Genomic DNA, 14234 nt, shown 5'->3' with positions numbered 1-14234 from the left:
ATTCTGTATGCAAAAATACACTGTATGACATTACAATGGCTCCAGTACAGGTTTCACTATATTTGACTAGTAAAAATGTGCCGTACTATTCCAAATCTGCACCATACGGATTAGTAAAACTGTCAAATTCCTGAGTTTTCACGTAGATTCATTTCTCAGCTTTAATGGCATGAGCATGAGTACTATCATTCTATTTTTCTCAAATTAGCGTCATATCGCCCACATCTGTCTTTAAAAAAGGAAAAGACATTAGGGACATTGTAGTCTGGATGGGTCTTGAAGTGTTCTGAGTTAATGCATGTTTTTGATGAATAACCTTTCCCGTGACGTACGACTTGCCTGTTTTCCTCATTACAAGCTCCAGAGAGATAGTCTGTTGGTGTGGAGAGAGACAGGACAGAGAGAGACAGAGAGACAAAGAAGGTAAACCTCTCGTCTTACCTCGCGTTCCAGTTGCGATGTCAGCGACTTTCTGGAAAGCATCCAGGAATGAGCTAGTTACGATGATTGTCGTCCTGAACAACAGAAAGAGAAGGAAAAACCTTTGTTTATAAGAAAAGCCTACAAAGTCTTGAGCAAAGTGGATTGACTGCATTCTTGCCGCAGTCACTATATCAAAAATATTTCCACTGACAGTTTTTGGAGCTTACATCAGGTGAGGTTGGAGGAGCCAACATTAACAGTACAACAGACCGTAATGCTTTGGCTGAATGACACTCAAATACCTGATGATGATAACAAAAGTGCAAAACAGCTGTAATACAAAAACGAATCTGCACAATTTCTCACTTTTTCAGTACTAATTGTGGAGGGGGGGAACAGGTGGGTTTCTGCAGAAAGAATTTGGCAAAATGAAGAGAGTACTACACTATTATTGCTTGCTGAAAGCATGAAACTAGCAGCTAAAAATGTTCAGAAAGCAATTATTATACTGAAAGGGGTGTAGGGATGTGAAGTGGCATAGAATTTTATGAATGACAAGCAAAAATTTTTGACACATTCTGCGGTTGGATTCCATAGAGGCCTACTCATCGCCGTACTTTCGTAATCATCAGACTAGATTTTTACAAGTATTTAAAGATTAAAAATAAAGACACTGCGATTATAACTCGTGTTACCAGTGACCCAGAAACAATGGTTTTTAAATTTTTTGGATCATTTAGATAAAATTCCGCTTAAAACTACTCACACTCATTACTCCCGTAGGCTCTCATTGTAAAAAGGTAAACGCTTGTCAGAGAAATGCTGGCGGGGTAACAGTTGCTAAGACAGGATTGGTCAGAAACACTTTAAAGCTGGGCTTAGTGAAGTGTTAGTTAATCGTCAGCCAAATTTCATAATCGTGACAGCCCTAAGCTTGATCAACTGGTTAGTGTATTGGTAGTTCATGTAGCTCAACTAATCGTGGGTTCAATTCTTAGAGAATGTATGGATTTATAAAATGTATACCTCAAATGCACAGTCGCTTTGGAATTCTGCCAAAATGCATTAAAAAAAAAATGGTAAATCAGCGATGAAACACAAGATGAAAAACAACATAGTCGGAGGAGCTGAATGGAAAGAGATCAGTGTGTTCATCATGTGGGACACAGGCACATACTGACAGGGTCAATGGTGCTATTGTAGAGATCCATTGAGAGCCTTCATTCTGAAGAGAGCGATCTCAGTTTATCAGAGAGCTCTGTGGTATCAGGTGATATGAACTACAAAGTAAAGCCTTTCAGCAGCTCCCTCACCTCCCAACAGCGGCCCCCAAGACCTGCAAAAGCCTTTGTGCCTGATAGGTAGACTCTCAACAGACATCTCTGTTCTGGGTAGCGCTAGTAATAAGGGTTGGATCAATGTTAGAGAAACCCAGAAACACTAGTTTACTAGTTACCTTCCCATTCTGATTCCATGTTGACTAAAATTTGAGCAGCCATTAACCAGCTGGACTCTATATTCACATGTCCTGTGATGTTGTTCAACAAGACATAACGTGATATTGCAATGGGTAAACTTTCCTCAATACGGTTTCTAAAAACACCAATAATGCCCAAAGTCTTGAGGAACTCTTAAAACAGGTCCCTGATCAGCTCTTGGCAGTCCAGACAGAGCAGTTGGCAGCAGTAATGGTGTGTGTGAGTGGAGTGTGTTTGAAGTTTATCTAGAGGAATGAAGTGGACCTTCGGGAGGGTCATTAGCTTGTTTATTCTCCAGGGATAGACAACAGAGAGGTCAGGCAGAGTGGACAGCCATTTAAAAATAGAACCACCAGTTAAACTAAAAGATCTTTTTCTCCCTTGCATTAGCTCTCATATAAAGTACAATTTAGAACAGGGATTTTCTTTCTAAATTGCCTGATTTAAGGCTTATTGTTTCCTCATCTCTACCTCTAAGATCTGACTTTTACTCTCTCACTCCAAACCCATATGATTTACTTTTTCGTGAAACACAAAAGGAGACATTCTGAAGATAATAATAGTTGGTCGTTCATTTCCATGCAATTACAATGAATGGGGACCGAACACTTAAGCTTCATAAAAGACACAAAAGTGCCAAAACAGTATCATAAAAGTGTTCTGTAGGACTATTTAAAGTCCTCTGAAGCCATATAATAGCATTGTGTGAGCTGTAAACTGCTGCAAGTCAGTGATTTGAATTCGAGAACCAGATCAGTCCAATTCATAAACAAATCATTTAGACCTGTTTTGTAGGCTTGGGATCTATGACTTTTCTCACACGTCGATAATCTAAAGATTTCCCGATGATTATCTATATATATCAGGATTTTTTCCGATATAAATAGAACTACCCGTTGCACAATAGTCTTTGTCTTTTCAAGCATATTTCTCAAAATAACTTTGGTAAAGTGATAACGGCAGGGTAAATTAAAAGGGGTTGCACACCGGATGTGTCTGTTGGAAGACATGGCCCATTCTGAAAATCGAAATAATTATTTTCTATGAAGGTACATAGACAGCAGATGCTCACAGTCTCTGGAGGCTGCTCCAAAATCTGCAGCATCACAGAGCGTAACTCGCATAGTTTTCCATTAAATTCAACCCAAATTATAATCAAAGGACAAATATTATTTATTCTAGCCATCGGTGGATGATATATTGTGTATATGCATCTTTCATGTAGCCAACCCCAATGTATTTTCAGTTAAAAGTATGTCTTTTTGTGGTTTGACAGCTTGAATGTAACCTCTTAAAGATACATACAGAGAAATTGCATAACAATAATTCTAATCGTTAATTTCGCGCAGTTACACATGATTCATACACTAACCTGCAAACTCAACAACGTCACTTTCATTCTTGAAGTAGTACAAAAACCTTCGTAACTTTTGTGTGTTTGCGTCCTGTGCAAGGAGCTCTAAAATGCATGTCAGTGTTTCCCCTATATGCATTCAGGAGCAGTGCTGCGCCGCTGCTGAATTATGAGCGCCGCTATTAACTATTGACATTTCACATGGTTCAATAATATCCATGACGCAACGTAACACTTGCCAACACCAGTCATTTTCACACTTTCTACACTGCATGAAGTTAAATGGGACACCTGTATGAAGCAAAAGACCCCACCATATACACGCACGTATTCACAATGATGTCATCGTATAGCAGCCCATAACCTGACATGATAGACCTACCTACCTCTCCTGGCGGAATGTCTTTTACTTGGATAACTTCTTTGACAAAGGTAGTAGAAATATAGGGCTCCAGACTGCGACCAAATGATTGCATTTTGCTACCATTTTTCCCACTGGTGCGACTAAGTCTTTCTACAGGTCACATCGGTGCGACTACAGAGATTGCCAACACTCACTGATTATGCACAACGTGTCCGTTTTTCTGTTTCGTATGAGAAAACGGAACATAACAGCACTAGCCACTACCCGAATCAATTATCAGCCGGTGTCATGATCACGACACCGGCTCAATGAACAGAGCAGCACAAACGCAGAGCAGTCTCACTCACGCAGCGCAAATCATTATAAACAGTGCTGTGAAAAGCGTGGCGAGAGACGTGGAACTCATTTGAATTTAGCTGTGGTAAACCCTATGAAAACCCTTAGTGCCTCTTGCCTTGGTGATTAAACGAGTTTAAAACAATGTTTAACGGCACACCATTACAAACAACACAGACCAGAACATAAATTACAAGGCTGTACAATCTACACATCACCACCCTAACAAAAAAGTACCTTGAATTTACTATAGTAACACTTACTGTGTTAATGATGGTATTTTGGCAGAAATGTGTTATATGTGTTTCAATTATTTGTATATTATTTATATAGTCCTATTATATAATTAATTTTGGTAACAATTACATCAGTTTCAAAAAGTTTCTATTTTGTTTTTATAGTTTCTAAATGTATAGTTTCTGTCATTTCAAAACAAAAATGCCACAGTTTGTTTGGTTGAAGTTACTATCGTAGTAAGGAGCCATGCTTGGTTTTACTAGTGACTATCTGTGGTCTAATTACAAATATCACTGTTAAAACTACGGTCACTAATGGAGGAACTATGGCAACTTTTTATAATTATTATGGACCAAGTAATCAGTTTTTCTTCTGTGTAAAATCTGTTGTAGAATCTGCTCGTTAAATGTAGGAAAAAGTAACTGTGTTTGTTTGCCTTCAGAAATTCTAAGAGATGACTGTACTTAATCAGTAGGATCACACTCAGAATATTTCAATTTAGCCGTAAATAAATTAGGTAGGCCCAGGGGCGGACTGGCCATAGGGAGAACCAGGCGCAAAACACCCCAGATGCTCAACAACTTTTGGGCAACTACTATATCTCGGCGAACAACGACTGAAAATGTGTTGGTTTCTTGCACAAAGCTATCATATGGCTTCAAACGACTTGGAATATAGCACACGAGTTAATTGAAATACTTTAATGGTGCTTTTTTGTCACTTTTGTAGCTTGACCACCCCTGGTCATAATGTTCTTTCACTGTATAAGAAAGAGCAACATGAAGAATCACGGAATTCATTTCAAACGGGTTTGAAAAAACATGACGTTGAGTAAATGACCATTTTTATTTTATTTTTTTTCTTAAAATCCGATTGTTTCATGCTTTTCTTTACTTTCTACCTCTGCATCATTTTTTACCATTGTTACATACTAAAACACATTTTCTTAAAGTTCTCTATAATTACTCTATTCATGTAGCCTACTGGATGACAAATCCTTCCTGACTGATGCAATAATCAAGTCCATTTCCTTCTTTCAAAACAAGATTACTATAATCATTTTCTATTCAAATAAGTGCTGAATGTGATCGGTCATGTCTGTGTGTTATGCAGGAGGCCTGTTCTTACCTCAGCTGTGATTGCAGCTTAGCGCCTTTGGTGACAAAGTCCTCCCAGGCAGGATAACTCGCCTACAGAGCAAACAGAGAAAGAGAGGGGTTAGTCAGGGTAACCATTACACTTTACCCAAAGGTCATCTGGTCTTCATCATCGATACTTGTCTGTTTAAAAAACTATTTGTAATTATTGACAAGACTCACATAAATCTATAGAGTAACCCAGACATAAAGTAGTATGAGGCAGTATACCTGCAGAATTTAATATAAATATACAGAACTACCTTAAGACCGATTAGTCGACTATATGTTCAGGCAACCCACAAACAAGTCTATTTTGTATTTTTGCCATATTGGATATAGTATATATTCTTAATTTAGTCAACGGTTGGCCAATGTTTTCACTTGGCCAAAACTGTGAGCCAATATGTGAGCCGCAAGTCTGACACCAAAAATATTGCCCATTGTTGTTTATTTAAAACATCCAAATCAAGCTAATGCTATTTGCAATAACAGGTTTCCGTAACGGCTAATCCTGCTTACAGAATATCTGTTTTATAAAATGCTGACAGGTCAATCACTACAATATATCCTTTTGTTATAATTAATACATTCTCATAAATTGCCTTGGTGAAGAGTCGTCTACAACGTGATGCTACAGTTTACTTAAAACAAATGTTATTAGGTTTTCTTGCAATAATAATTGGAAATTATACAGCTATAATGTAATGCTATGACAGCTATTAGGCAAGTGACATTTCTTCTTTTAACTGGCCAATCTCACATCGACTGCATTCAACAGCTAAAACCCAAAGTACACTTCGGTCAGACATGGATACTCAGGATGAATGACGCAAATTATCATCAGCAGAGTGCTCGAGCACTGAACGCGAAGCCCGATTTTTCTTTTTCGTGTGTCTTTGAAGGCGCAGAATGCACAGAGAATTATTTGCAATAATTAGGGGGTCCACGAGGTGGCAACACTCACATTTGAGCAGCTGCTGTCAAGAAGCATGGCTAGATGAAGATGTAATCACCGTTAAACAACAGGAGACTAATGTGGAAACAACAACAATGGATGTACACGTCAAGAAAGCGTGTATGAGGAGGTCAGGAGATACCTGAATTTGTATAACTCGAATCTGAAGGAATATAAAAGACATCTTAATGTGTCTAAACTCCTGAGGAGAAACAGTCCAGTATCTCATAGCTGTCGTAGCACGCATGCGCCAGTTGAAGTATACTTTGATAGGCTTGCGTTCGACTGTACACAGACGCTAAGCTTTCACTTCAAAACTGAAGTATACTTTGGGCTTTAGGCAGCTGACTTGGTGCCTTGCTGCCTTAACCAACAGCATTTTTTATAAATGGACCTCTTAAGGAAACTGGTTCAAGAACAGTTTGAAAGTTACCTTATTTTCATCCTACCTCTGTATTCAGCCTCCAAAGGCAGCATTTTCCAGCTTTTGGATGTAGCTATTGGCTACGGCCTATCCTTATTGTTGAGCCCAGCTACTGCTAACATGCAAACAAAAACAGTATGCAACAAGGGTGTCTATGGTAACTTACTGTATGCTCAAAAGTATGGCTTTTCCCAGTGCATAGCATGAGTATGAAAATTGGGATGTTTTTGCACAGTTTTTCGAAGTACAATTTCATGGCATACTACTGATTGAATAAGAGGGGGTAAATTTAACTTAAACAATTCAGTAACTTTGTACTTCACAAAACAAGAAGTTACCAAAGGTAACAACAAAATCAACAATACAAATTGTGTAAATAAACTTGCAAACTGTGAAACCATGCAAGCACATTACCTATTCAAACCAGGTGCATGCTGGGAATAACAGCTTCGAAAAGTAAAAATGTAATTTTTTTTTATTATTATTATTTACCATGGTGTACAGTGTTACTGGTTTTACTCGGTACAAGGGACAGCACCGGTGTGAAATTTGATACCGGGTAAAAGGGGGAAACATTATGAATGGAACTTACAGTATCAATACAATAGCCTAACAAATAGAATAAACTTAAAGAATAGTTGCCTGATGAAGAGTTTGCTACCCTTGATAAATGAACCTAAGTAACACATTGAAAGCCAGATGTTCTTTACCAACTTATCAAATTACACAGGCAGCAAAGTACGCAAACTGACAGAAGACGTTTAATTGCAGGTAGTGAATATAATGTCGGATTCGGAATGAAACAAGAAATGCTTGAAGAAACACACTTTATTATATTTTTAGGAACAAATGACAGAAAAGCCGTCTCTGCGCATGTCTGATGCGCTGTTTGTTCGGAGGCGTGCAGTCTTGTGGAGCACATGTATGTAAAAGGTTCTCACTCTTTCTTTGTTTCAGTCTTCTGAATTTCTTTTGCAAGAATAGTATCGTCTATAAGAATGCTGTAAATGACCTCAGACCATCTCAGCTCAGGAGGGGCTTTGAGTTAAGTTCACTTTATTTCCACAGAGCAGTTTGTTGTGAGCGCAACTCTTCAGGGTCACTTTATATATAGCCTATACATCTGTGATTAAATTATAAAATTATACAAAAACATTCATCTCAAACCATGATTTATATTTCAGTGATTATTATCATCATTATAATTGTTTACATGTGTAATTGTTTTTAGATCTTAATTTATATTAGTAATTTTCCGCCTGTTGTCAAAGACGGATACTTGCGAGACGGTAAATGGTGGTTATATATGTTCTATTTTTTTTTTTTTTTTTTTGGACCACTTCATTATTTTAATTGCTTTTTTGTTATGTTTGAAGTGCAATTTGACTTTAGAAATGTCTTTGGTTTAAGTTTTTCATTTTTTAAATAAATGAATGTAATTTTCAATTCAAAATCACTAAAGTAAGTATATTCACCGATCCCCCAGCCGGGGGTTAACGATGTAATTCGATATTGTGATTGTATAAAAAAAAAATTTTTTAAATAAAAATATTGTGAACACATTTCGTGCTTATCGCCCATCCCTAGGAGGGAATAAAACGAATTTATTCACACACATTCAAAATCATTACTCTTCCAAAGCAGCTAAACTGGGTCCTGGGATGAAAGGTAATAAAACACCAACATTAAACCTGCAACAACCCACAATAAGTGATGTATTTGCTCGGACAATGAAAAACCCGACCAGTAGCCCATGATGAAGAGAATGCACGGATGAAGTAGGTTCATTGCCAAAGAGATGTTGCCCCTCACAACTGTTGAAAAGCCATCTTTCAACACACATTTTAATTGCATTTATTTTCAGTTTCATTTGAATTTTTTTGTTAAAATAAATAAAAAAGTTCAAAGTTTGAAATCAAACTGCTCTTGCGTTACTGTGTAGGCTATTGCTTAATGAAAAATTACCCCATAGTACCACTTAGCGTCAAAGCAGCGGTAATACCGGTGTTAGTCAGTTTAAACGTGAACACCGCACCAGTGTGAAAATTATGATATCATGGCAAGTCTATTTACCACTGAAATTTACTCAAATTAGTAATAAATATGACAAGGTTTTCTACTTTAGAATTGATAAATGATGATGCATTGAAAAACAACAAATAATCTAGAGCATTCATTTTTACATGTTTGATTTAAAAACAAATGTAGTATTTACTTAATATTTTCAGGTTCATGCTTTAACTTATTCAAAGTAGAAAGTACTTAATCTTTTCTGCTAAATTTACTTCAACACAAAATTATTTTTTTTCACTGTACATTTTACAGATCAGCTCTTTCTGGTAACCCGTGATTACAAACACAAGGGGGTCCCAAAGCAGGTTTTATCTCTTATGAATCTAGTGATCAAGATTTGCACAGATCCCTTCAGGGCTTTCCTGAGTCCGTCTGACACTTAAAAGAACAATCCGCCCGACACTTAAAAGAACAATCCGCCCACAATAACCCTCCTTCCAAATCTCTCCCTTTCAAATTCTCAGTTCCTTGTCTCTCAGGAGAAGACCTCTCTTGAGAAGTAACCTCCCAGTGATTTGTGTTCAACTGCATGAAAGTATTATATTATCAGTTGCTGTCTTTAAATTTTCTCATCTTTGCCTGTTCCTTTGGTAAAGAGCTGGTGACACAGAGCTGGGGATGAAGAGAGGATAGAAAACCTGTCAGTCCACTGTATCAAGTGACAAAACAGACACATGTATGGTACCACAGGCAGAGGTTTCAAACTGGATCGCAGCCGCTGAATTTCAAATGTTAAAATATGGCCTCAGTCGCAGACAGTTTCTTTGATTAATAATAAATTTTCCTTCCCTTTCTTGGGATCACGTTTCTTCAATAGCAGTTAACAAGGGCCCAAGGGAGGCATAGCATGCTGCTCGGCATACAAACAGAGCACACAGCAAGGAATACTGTATCCCAATGCACTGCACTCGACTTTACTTTCCATTTCCAGTGAGCTGAATGAACTAGTACAATCAGCTCTATTTGACACATTACCTATTTTAAATCCAACTCCACATAGAGTCTGTAGACTGACAGAATCTGCTAAATTTTAGGCAGAATTTTGCAGACTCTGTGTGGGCATCCACATGTCCTGTACTATGCATACTATAGTTCAAAATGTAATCAATTGCTGTGGTGATGGGGGCGTGGCCGAGCAAAGTCTGTAGAGGGCAAGGCCGGGAGAGGAAGAACGGTAAGGATTGACACCTGTGGGAAATTATCTCTAACAGCTGTTCTGTGTTGCAGTGAGCGCTGGAGAGGGATAAAAGGCAATCCAGACCACCGGAGGAGCGAGAGACGCACAAAGCTGTGTGTGTGTGACTGAGCGCATTTGTTGCTGAAAAGCAAAACCATGTGTTAAGCTGAATAGCGTGTGAAATAAAGTCTCACGTTGGATTGTTTATCCGGCTCCCGCTTCCTCCTTCCCGGGTTTCGGCACCACTGTGACAGATCTCTTGCTCACTTTGTGAAGGAGGATGCGCTCTACAGACTTCGCTCGGCCACGCCCCCATCACCACAACTGCATATTGTGTAAGATTTACTTTTCAACTTAATATTATATAGGACTCCAAACTTCCTGATAGACGAATTGCCTCTCATTAGCAAAAATGTACATGTCTGAAATAGGCACATGTGGGTGCGTATGTAGGTGTATCTGTCTTGAGAGTGTCGCAGGTGTACTTCAACATATGAGTGCCCTGTGACTCATAGTCTTATTTTTTGTCATGCTGGTGTGCACTCTACCCAACTAATCGCAGACTGGGTGCATTACCTACACGACCATTCGTCCCCGACTGCGGCCCGTATTTTCGTGAGCTAAAACAAAAACGAAGATGAAAACTATTGATTTAAAAACATTTTCGTAAACTGAAATAAAACAATTATTTCAAAGTAAATAAAAAAATAAAACTAAACCAAACAAACAACTGTTATTGAAAAACTAACTTAACTAATAAAATAATAATCATCAAAAATAAATGATCGTTTTCATAATCGTCGCGCTCTCACTCATCAAATAGCAGAGTACTGTGAAGAAACGTAAAAAAGCACTTGTAAATTTGTTTGTTGAGACAAAATGAGTTGAGTTTGGTATGTCCGATAGACTGTGTAATTCGGCAGCTTTCAAAACGTATAATGCTGCTCTTGATTCCAAGTTTATCACTCCAAGCCCTTCAGGAATTAATTCCATTATTGCGCTAAAAATGCAAACAGAGAGAGAAGCGCACAGTGACTCTAGACTATGTGTAGATGGATAGAGTAAAAAAAAGTTTGACTGCTTCCTTTTTGGGTAACTCCGGAAGTATTCTGCTAATTCCATATATATATATATATATATACACATACACACGAAATCGAAATGTGACCACAAAATAAAAACAAACTGTAACTAGCAAAACATTACTGAAAATAAACGGAAATTAAGAGACAAATTTAAAACGGTATTAAAATAAAAGCTCATTTGAAAATCCAAAACTAAAATAACCTTGGTTTACACCTGGTATTAAAATGTGTTTTGGGTGATTCGATCACAAGTGTACAAGCAAGACATCAACGTTATGCCTGGTCGTCTCTTTTGACCACTTGTGTTCGGATTTAGAGGGGAGAGTCTCTGATTTTATGAGGACATATATCAATCAGTACGTCTGTGTATTACTGAATGATAAAAGCACAAAAAACGGCACACAGTTTCTCTTAATTATACTTGCATTTAACATAAGTGCAAACATGATGTTTAGAGAGCAGAATTCTGAGTTATTTCATGAAATTACTGTTTTAACTTAGCTTCTAATGTGTGTGCTTCTTATATCTGTGTACCTGCATGTTGATGTCAGACACACTGAAGAATTTCATCAAGTTCTTGTGCATGAACATGTATTTGCTTTTTTTAACATTTCTGATCGGAAGGTTATTTCCCTTTAAATCCACACAAATGTGTTTTAAGTTAACAAATCTCAAAAACATTAAGACCTCGTTACAGCTGTCTTTAGCATCGTCCTGTTTCAAACGGATCTTCCAAAACGCATCTTAGAATTACGATAGCGCAATTCAGTCACAGACTTGCACAGTTTATTCTTGATAACATGTCAACAAACATGAAAATGGCTCACGCCCATTTTTGCGCTGATTTGCACCAAAATGGGGGGGGGGTGGAATTAAAGAAAAAAGGCTGAAAATAACAGAGACAGTGGGTAGGGAGATGGGCCTGATGTTTTTTTATTTTCTAATATATTTTTTTTCCTTCTTCGCAAAACCCTAATCTCCTTTTGTGCTCTCTTTATAAAGTATTTCATTGGCTGTTGCTCATTGCCGGTCTCTTGCTCATCGGGACAGTGCACACACCTGACAACAAGATGTCTAAATATCAAGCTGGTTTGAATTCTGTCATAGCATCTGTGACTAGTTCGGATGTGTCAAAGAAATATGCACACTACAAAGCCATTGGTCATGAGACTTCTCGACGCAGACCAGTCTTCGACTTAAAACATCGACTGAGATAAGCTTGAGTTGTGTAGTGTGCGCTAGGCTTTACAGGTTGGTCTAGAGATGCGATTCTCAGGCAGGTCTGTGCAAGGCAGCTTCAGTATTATTAACACATGACAGATGGGGGATTGTAGGATGGGGGAAGGGGGTGTCCTGAAGCAGGAATGTGCACATGCAGACAGCTCCTCAGCTGTAGACTGCCGTCATCACAAACAGAGAAGACAGAATCATTAGCTTCTCCAATACATCCTGACTTCTCTCAAGCAGCCTGGCTGATGTCATCGAAGTGCGGAAACCCTTTAAAGGTAGTTCACTCAAAAATAAAAAAAGTTGTTTGTTACTGTATAGATAATGATGCAATGAAAGTAAATGGTGACTGAGTCATTCTACCAAACATCTCCTTTTGTGTTTCACAGTAGAAAGTCATTTGAGGTTGGAACGACATGGGGGTGAGTAAATGACAGAATTTTCATTTTTGGGTAAACTGTACCTTGAAATAAATTTAATTATAAATGGCAACGTTTACGAATTTTGGTAACATTTAATACTGTAAAAATGTTAAATTTCGTTTCTCAGCCTTGTTGACAGCCCTCTCGCATGTGCAACACACAGCGTGTCCAGTGTAGTCCGACTGCCGAACGAATGACTCCAATGAGCCGGTTCTTTTGAATTTACAGCGCGAAATATACGGCGCTTCCAGTGTAATCCGATTCCTGAACTAGGGATGGGCATTCATCAATAATTTGGTATTCGAATATTTAAGCTAATAAAAAACAAATTAGAATATTTACTTTTCAAATACTTATTGCAAAACGAATACTCGAGTATTCGACTACTCGTGCACATCCCTATCCTGAACCAATGACTCTTATGAGCTGTTTTTGTGAATCAAAAATATACATCACTCAAAGCGGTTACTGAATTGATCTTATACTGTCGTGCAAGTTAAAAATGTCCCAATCGAAATGAAATTAGAACTTTTGAAGTCTCACAAGCATGAATTACAACATTAGGCTACAGAACACAGTCTAAACCAGGGGTATTCAATTAAAGTTCCAAGAGGTCCGGTCTCTACATTTCCTTCCCAGCAAAGGTCCGGACAATAACTTGCATGGTGTCAGTAGTCAGTATACTGTAGCTATGAAATGACATAAGGAATGCTTAATCAATTTTATGAAATAGTTATTTTAAATGTACAAGTTGTATCTACCAACAACAATGTACATCATTCACAATAGTACAGCTTAAAATACTTTTAGCTAAAGTAGGCCTAAAAATGGAATAGAAATATCAAATAAGGGAAACGTTCTCATGAGAACTCTATACTACTAGTAATATCAAATTTCTGGTTGTTTTTCCTTGCATCTTGTCAGAGATGATGACATCTTTGATTAATTTTCACAAAAATAATCTGTTTGTGAAAGACTTTAAACATGCTGATCATAATAAAGGCAATTTTAGATGGAAAAAAACGTAATTGTTTAAAGGCGCTCTGGAAGCACGTTGTCCTGTCACAAACCTGGTTTAGCTGAACGGTCGGATTCATTTCAGACACATGAAGTTCACTTTGCTTCATTCTTGTTTTCTGCAGTGTGTTTTAGCGAAAGATGTCAGTATCTATATTGCTGCTCACTGTATTTCTCTGCTACTGCCTACTGTCGTTAAAATAACCACGTCTACAGAACTGCGCACGGCGTCACGTCTAGCAATGCGCACGCAGTGCAAAAGTGTATAAATGAAGCGTGTTCTGTAATAGAGAAAAATATTTGAGGATACAGCACTAAAAGATCAGTGCTATCTACGCCCGAGCGCTTGCGTTATACAGCTCCGTTACTTTGTCGCGTTGATCACCTGAAGTGCAGAAACGGTGAGATGGGCTGGCCGATGTCATGATGTTTCACGGTCCGGATGGAACCAAGCCGGGGTCTGGACCCGGACCGCGGTCCGCTAATTGGTGACCCTTGGTCTAAATAGTCACTGGAACTGATA

At 38.1% G+C, this 14234-nt stretch overlaps 1 protein-coding gene across 2 annotated transcripts in view; it reads right to left on the bottom strand.

Moving 5' to 3' along the window:
- mtss1 (MTSS I-BAR domain containing 1) overlaps nt 1–14234 on the bottom strand; it is an 89454-nt gene that overhangs the window by 61221 nt on the left and 13999 nt on the right. For both annotated transcript variants that reach the window (XM_051706457.1, XM_051706459.1), the window contains exons 2-3: nt 5321–5382; nt 442–515 (exon numbers count right to left, since the gene is read on the bottom strand). In XM_051706457.1, coding sequence (XP_051562417.1) covers nt 442–515; nt 5321–5382 — 136 coding nt within the window. The remainder of the gene's footprint in view (nt 1–441; nt 516–5320; nt 5383–14234) is intronic.

The sequence above is a fragment of the Myxocyprinus asiaticus genome, chromosome 9 (genome assembly GCF_019703515.2).
Source record: "Myxocyprinus asiaticus isolate MX2 ecotype Aquarium Trade chromosome 9, UBuf_Myxa_2, whole genome shotgun sequence".
NCBI classification, from domain to species: Eukaryota; Metazoa; Chordata; class Actinopteri; order Cypriniformes; family Catostomidae; genus Myxocyprinus; species Myxocyprinus asiaticus.
This window is presented reverse-complemented; position numbering and strand designations above follow the sequence as displayed.